The sequence below is a fragment of the Xenopus tropicalis genome, chromosome 3 (assembly GCF_000004195.4).
Source record: "Xenopus tropicalis strain Nigerian chromosome 3, UCB_Xtro_10.0, whole genome shotgun sequence".
In the NCBI taxonomy this organism is placed as follows: domain Eukaryota; kingdom Metazoa; phylum Chordata; class Amphibia; order Anura; family Pipidae; genus Xenopus; species Xenopus tropicalis.
In genome coordinates this window covers 125,917,357-125,924,346 of record NC_030679.2, presented here as the reverse complement: position 1 = coordinate 125,924,346, position 6,990 = coordinate 125,917,357, and the positions used below count along the sequence as shown (strand labels likewise).

General features: G+C 40.2%; 1 protein-coding gene across 1 annotated transcript; it reads right to left on the bottom strand.

The window, feature by feature from the left end:
- Positions 1 to 1,239: 1,239 nt before the first annotated feature.
- On the bottom strand, positions 1,240 to 6,990 carry il1b (interleukin 1 beta). Its single transcript, XM_002932572.5, has 7 exons — positions 6,075 to 6,990; positions 5,913 to 5,971; positions 5,435 to 5,480; positions 4,310 to 4,529; positions 3,436 to 3,615; positions 3,096 to 3,241; positions 1,240 to 1,979 (listed from the first exon to the last, which is right to left on the bottom strand). Exons 2-7 carry the CDS (start codon positions 5,957 to 5,959, stop codon positions 1,758 to 1,760), a joined length of 861 nt encoding a protein of 286 aa, XP_002932618.1. The 5' UTR covers positions 5,960 to 5,971; positions 6,075 to 6,990; the 3' UTR covers positions 1,240 to 1,757.

The following is a 6,990-nucleotide window of genomic DNA, read 5'->3' as shown; positions in this document are numbered from 1 at the left end:
ATGCTATGTCTGGGTCCTGGCGGCCCCCACAATACATTTGGTGCAGTGATAACTTCACTCTGCTTCACTGAATACTAAAAGCACATCAAGTCACACCTGTGTCATACCCAGGGCTGAATGATACCTGTACTGCTTAATCTGAATGGTTGCCTATGGGAGGTACCAGACCAGCGTGTTACAGTACTCTGCTATTATCGACCCTTGAATATCCACTAGAAGAGGAAGCACAGAAAAGGTTCTTGTGTAAAAATCTACTTTTGCACTTCCACATAATTGATTGGTTCTGATGGGTTTGTCCCACCTTATTTTCCAATTTCAGTGCAGAGCTCCTATTGGCACTGACAGTGGCAGTTACTCCCGGGTTCCCCAAGCAGCAGCCTGTGTCAATTGGCACAGCAAACTTGCGTCTAAAGATTTCAGTGTACCTATTGTTTTGCTGGAAGTGATGACATATGGAATATGCAAAGTACACGCATAGGTGGGTGAGTGTTGGCACATCAACTCTGCGTGACAGGAATTTCACATGAATTGTAAGGGAAAATGCAGCATTTGTGGGTAATAACTGAATATTGTGGCAGTTTTAGCAACATTTAAAAGCTTAATACCAAAGCGGAATTGTTACGTAATGTAGTTTTGTTTACAAAATGCTTATTTTTAAGCTAACTTCCCCCTTAGGCCTGTTCTGTGTTTCCAGAAAGGAAGTGGTGAATACAGAAACCCTGAGAAACAGTGGGAACAGCGCTTTTTTATTTGTACTGTATTGATACACTTCCCATTTGAGAATTTCTGAATTTCATGACGTTTAAGCATGACACTCACTGTACCATTCTCCACACCCAGGGTACTTTTTCGTGGACATTTTGGTGGCCAACCATTATGTGTTATTGGATCATAATAATCACGTAGAACTGCCTATTAATATTTCCCATGGGTTGCTAATTTCACACAATTCTTCTGATGACCCCTTTGAGTCAAAGAGTGATAGTCTTTAGCCTTCCACCCATAGTATTGTAGGCTGGATAGCCAGTGGCCTCGCTGCATGGGAACTACCTAGCTTTTTGGTGGCCCCAGTACATCTGAATGACCCACAGTGCTGCCCACCCATCATCCTTTCTGAAGGCAGCACAACCAAAATTTAGACTGAGGCAGGGCATGGTGGAAAGTGGAAAGGTAATGGTGCATTGTGCCCATTTTTGCACTTTTGCTCAATCTTTAATAAAGGAGGCCAAAACTTTCACCTTATTATTTAGAAACAGAATTATTTTATTCAGATTGACAATACATCACATTCTGCAGAGGGAAACACAAATCACAAGAACACTATGTAAAGAAATATTTCACTGATATAATAAATAAAATATATAATATATAAATAGAATAAATAAGAGGCCACAAATAAATAATACAATATAAATAATAAAAAGTACATATTTGCCCATTATGTCAGCAGCATCCCAGTATCCTCACCTGGAAAGCTGGGTGTCACTAAACGAAGAGCTAAAACCCTGGATTGGGTTACTTGTGAATTCTCAGACAGAGAAACTGACTTTATGAAAGTCAAAAAAGGAAACAAACAATGGGATTAAGTAATGCTGTGATGAGACTTCTGAGTTATTTCCCTCTATTTTATGCTTTATCACTTAGAAGGAGGCAGAATTATAATGCCAGCATAATGTGGAGGGAAATATCACCCAGAACACTACGGTGTGCTCTGTACTTAGTACATACACGCAGTTGGTTGAATTGCACAGGGGCAATCAGACAGTTGGGAAAATATTAAAATCTTTGATGGCTGCCTGGTTCTTCTGATGCACCATTTGGACCAGCTCATTTTCCTTCTGAGAAGTGCTGATGTACCAGCCCGGAAATGTGGCCGATTCGAAGCTGTGCGTGGTGCTTTCGCTGAGCCCATTCTGAGACTTCATGAAGATGAAACGGTTCAAGTCCTCGCCCTTCACATCTTTGATGTTGCTTATCTCCTAATGATGAGAAGTGCAAAAGAATAAGGCAACTGAGTGGAAAAAAGACAATTCTAGGAATATTTTAGAAACTGATCTGGGGAAAAAAAAAAAGATTGGTCCATATCTTGACATATTCTTGTAAAAATTAGACTGTGCAAAATAAAAAATGTTTTCAATATAGGTAGGCAAAAATGTAATCTATAAAGTTGGCAGATGTATAATATAATGGCCAGAACTCTACTTCCTCCTTTACAGCTCTCTAAGCTGTTAGCAGTCAGTAACCAATCAATGACCAATCAGTAACTTTTTGTGGTCGATAGGCCCGCTACTCTAGTCTGTGCCTTGTTAGAGAGAAGGAAGCAAAGTGTCAGCCTGTGCTCAGTCTAGTGCACAGGGCAGAGGCCTCCCCAATTCCCTCTGTTCTTACTTGCAACAATCCATTTGGCTTTAGTGGTTACCATATCCTCTGCTAAAAATTGCAAGGCTGGGGAAATGCCACAGTGCTGGTTGTGAATGACAAAAAGGAAGTGAAAAATGTCTAGGGTGAGGTTGAAATAGCAGGACTTTCCCAGCATGTTGGTGTCAGCATGTGCCCAAATGCTGGGGTTATTTGCAATTTAGCGCTTCTCAACAGATGCAATTCTGATACTTAATATCAGCTAAGGGCACAAAATATTTTTTTTCTTTTTTGCTTTTGTAATGGCTCATTAAATATGCAATTCTTAACCTACAGGCTTGGAAATCCATGTAGTATTTTAACATTGTATAGGTCATCCATACAAGTTACATTATTTACAGGGGCTGAATGCAACTGTAGTATCCAAATATGTCATTGGGAGGCTATTACTGACTTATCCCAGAATCCTTAAGTCTTAACTGTATCAGTCCCTAATGTTCATCTTCAAGAATTACCTTTATTCTACTCTGGCCTCTTACCCTATATCTTTTAATATGTTTTAGGAAACCCCCTTTACAAAGTAGATGAGTCTTGCTAGTGGGAGCTATTGGGTTAACCAGCCTGAACAAGTTGGGTTCTTAGGGCCCGTCCAATTAAAAAAGTTTACCCCTCTGGCATGACGAGAGCTTGGCATGGCCTTGTTTTGGTGATAGATGTATTTAGTGGATGGTTCTTACCTCTAGATAAAGCTGTGGTGAGCCTTGGTCATTTTCTGCTGCTATGCAAGACAGATAAAGATTCTTTCCAACGAGTCCCAATGCAACGGGCCTTTTGCTTCCACCCTGAAGCGGCTGTGTGGCATAAAAAGCCATGCTTACCTTCTCTGCAAAACAGAAGTGATGCAAATATTTAAAAAATGGGCAAGAACTAAAGAGTGATGGCTACTAAACTTGTAACAGCCCCTTCTGCCATTTATACATGGCAAAGTCATGAACCCCAAACATAATGGTTTGATCTGTTTTTATATTCATTATAGTTAAACTTTTACTGATTCAGTATAATACAGGGCAGACTTACCTTCTCTTTGAATGTTAGCCCCTTGTAACTGCAAAGCCACCAGTTGGGCATTTCCATGGAACCGCTGCAGGACAAAGCATTTGTTTGAAGCATCCTTAATTCTGCAATTGGTGGCCCTCTGGTATCGGTATGTGGTAGCGGAGGCGTGTGTTTCTTTGGCTCGGCTGAAAGCAATTTCCTCTGGAAATAAAAACACAGGAGCACTTGTAAGTTTTACGTAAGAGTTTTGGAGATGTTTTGAAGTATAAAATGCTGAAAGATGTTTGATATGGAGAGGCTGGTTAACAGAACTCCTGTGGTTTTACAGTATAAATAATATAATGGATTGCCAACATTCCTTGGCACTAATTCAGGTTTCTGAAAAGCCTGATAATTGTTGGACAACAATAACCCCTGCACTCCCTGGGAAATCTGTGATGGACCATGAAATAATGGTAATGATTCCAACACTGACAACCTGTGGCTCTCCTATTGTTTCAGAATTATTGCCCGCAGTTCTAGAAATTACAGCTCAACAGCAGAAGGAAAGGCATGGGTCATGGTGACTTATATTTTTGGACTAGCCCTCCTAAACCTCTGGTATATTCTGTCAGGGTAAAATTTGGGGGTGAATGATTATTATATCTGTCACCGAATGGGAGGGATATCTCAAATCCAGACTTTTGGGAGTGGGCCAAATATGTGGTGCTTGTTTAGTACTTTGATTGGTTGGCTGAACATTAATGACTTGGCCAGAATTCTGCAAAACTGCTGGGATTTAGATGAATCCTGACCCAAATCCTGGATTTGTTGTATCCCTACTGCATCTTTTATCTCAAGGTGCACATTTACTGTCGTATGATCAGACAACATGGAATCCTCTCACTCTCTTTACCTTCCACAAAAATGCTATCCAGAAGGCCTAATAAATCTGCATCCCCAAAAAAGGTTTCTTTTCCCCTTTTCAGTTTCTCCACAGCGACCACAAGAATGACAGCTTTTTTGAATGACTGTAATGATCCCTTTGCTTGGGTGATCTGTAGATGGATATCCAGGTTGTATTGGGAGCAATGGCCGGGGTGTGAGTGCCACTGAGAATCATCTTTCATGGAATCCTATGGGAAAAGGGCAGAATTTAATAAGTATATTGCTACTTGGCTCATACTGATATTTATGCTAGTGCTTTGTAATCAGCTATGAACTTAGAAAACAATACACAATATTATGACTTTAAATTCTGGGTTCATTCCCCCCTTCCATGTCTAGGAGCTACTAAAGGTTAACTTCTAGTATGTTACAGAATGTCCTCTTGATAGTAATTTTGCATTTGGTCTTGATTATTTATTTTTTTATAGTTTTTGAATTATTTTCTTATGACTTTTTCCAGTTCTCGAATGGGGATCACTGACCCCCGCAGCCAAAAACTATTGTTCCTTGAGGCTACAATTTTATTGTTATTGTTTATTTTTAAAGCTTATATTTCTATTTAGTCCCTCATCTATTCATATGCCAGTCTCTTCTTCAAACTACTGCCTGGCTGCTAGGGTAAATAAGACCCTAGCAACCAGATATTTACTGGAAATCTGCTGAACAAAATGCTAAATTACTCAAAAACCACAAAAAAACTGATATTCCCCCCCCCCTGATCATGCTCCTGGGCTGCTAGGTCATGCCCCCCAGCTTACCCTAATGGCCTTAGTAGGTGATAATGGCATTGTACCCAGCTACCCTGGTGACTATGCACTCATAGGGCACGCAGAAACCTCAAGCTACCTTCCCTTATCCCTTATCTGGAAAACACCTTCATTAAAGCTACTAATAAAATATCTACTTATAATATTTACATTAGGCAAATGCTTGGAAGGGGCAATATTGCTATGAGGCAATCTAGTGGCCCCAAGTCTCCCTACCCAGAGTGCAAAAGAGATAAGGGCAGGCTTAGGTGACAGCAGACCCAGATCTCCCTTGATCCTTTGGGAATTTTCAGAAATGGTGGAATATCATTTGATATTAAATTTACCTTCATTCCTGGTGGGCTGTCACTGTAAAACATTTCATCGTCCCCACTGAAAAGAAAAAAGAAAACAGCATAAAAATGAAGTTCTTATATACAGGTATGGGATCCGTTATCCGGAAAGCTTTGTATTAAGGAAGGGTCATCTCCCATAGACTCCATTTTAATCAAATAATTCACTTTTTTAAAAATGATTTCCATTTTCTTTGTATTAATAAAACAGTAACTTGTAATTGATTCTAACTAAGCTACATTTAATCCGTATTGAAGGCAAAACAATCCTACTGGTTTATTTAATATTTAAATGATTTTTTAGTAGACTTAAGGTATGGAGATCCAAATGATGGAAAGACCCCTTATCCGGAAAACCTGAGCATTCTGGATAACAGGTCCCATACCTGTATTTATATATTTTATTATTTTTTCTTTTTTAATCCTCTGGACAGACAGAATGATGGCGCTGCTCTAGAATCAGATCCCTTACCTGCAGCTCTCCATGGGAATGGAACTCAAGTCGGGAACCAATGCCATTTTTTTTTAGCTCTGTTTATAAGAAAAAAAAGAGCAGGATTATGATGAGTCCACAAATGATAACAAGGAGCAGTAGTAGGAGTAGGAAGATATATAAATACACTGCAGCTGATACCTCTAATCTGTGTCCCAAAGGCAGTCGGCTTGCTTGATCCTTGCTATTGCTAATACTAATGCCTGTGGTCTCTGCTCATTGCTTTTATACCTTCTCAGCCAAGGGCCACTTCCCACTGATTATGCAAGGCAGGAGTTTCTGCATCCTTTATTCTCCGAGCAAGTCTGTGCGTATACACACACACACACACACTCACACACACACACGGTGCCAGAGAATAAAGGCTGCCAGATGTTTGTGTGACGTTGACTGGGCTTTCCCTTCATTACAGTGGATACCCGTGAGAAGGAGGGGAAAAAAAGGAAACTTTTCATCTGCAAAATATATATACAATAGTGTGTAAACTATTAAAATTGTTATCTGATGAGAAAATGACTGGGGGGGAGTGCATATTTACCAAAGGAAGTTACATCAGGGAAAACATTGATTATCACATTTTATATATAGTGTGCAAAGGTTTGTGCAATGCCACAGGAAGAGCAATTGGAAGTGTTTATTAGGAGGCAGTGCACACTGCAGCTTCCAATCACAGGCTGGAGCTGTTGCACAGACAGTCACACTTCCAAGGAACAAAGTTCATTGATATTAGGTGTAATGCCAACAGGCTTTCATTATGTGGGTCTGTATATATATGCATGTACGCAAGTCTGGAGTTGTGGGAAGGCAAATATTTAGAGGGCAGCATGTCACCAGTCCAGGGCTGGGATTCAAAATAGGCCCTGGCATTTCAAGTACACAGAGGCCCAATAAATAGTGATTGTCTGTGGCATTTACCAGAATCCAAAGATTTCCAATCCGGGCCTGTGGGTAACATTGCATACATCCCAACATTTGAAATATCAAATAGGACAAAGTAGACCATGCCTGTCAAGATCAGCCGGGATTCGAACACCACTTGGGGTGTTCCTGACAGCAT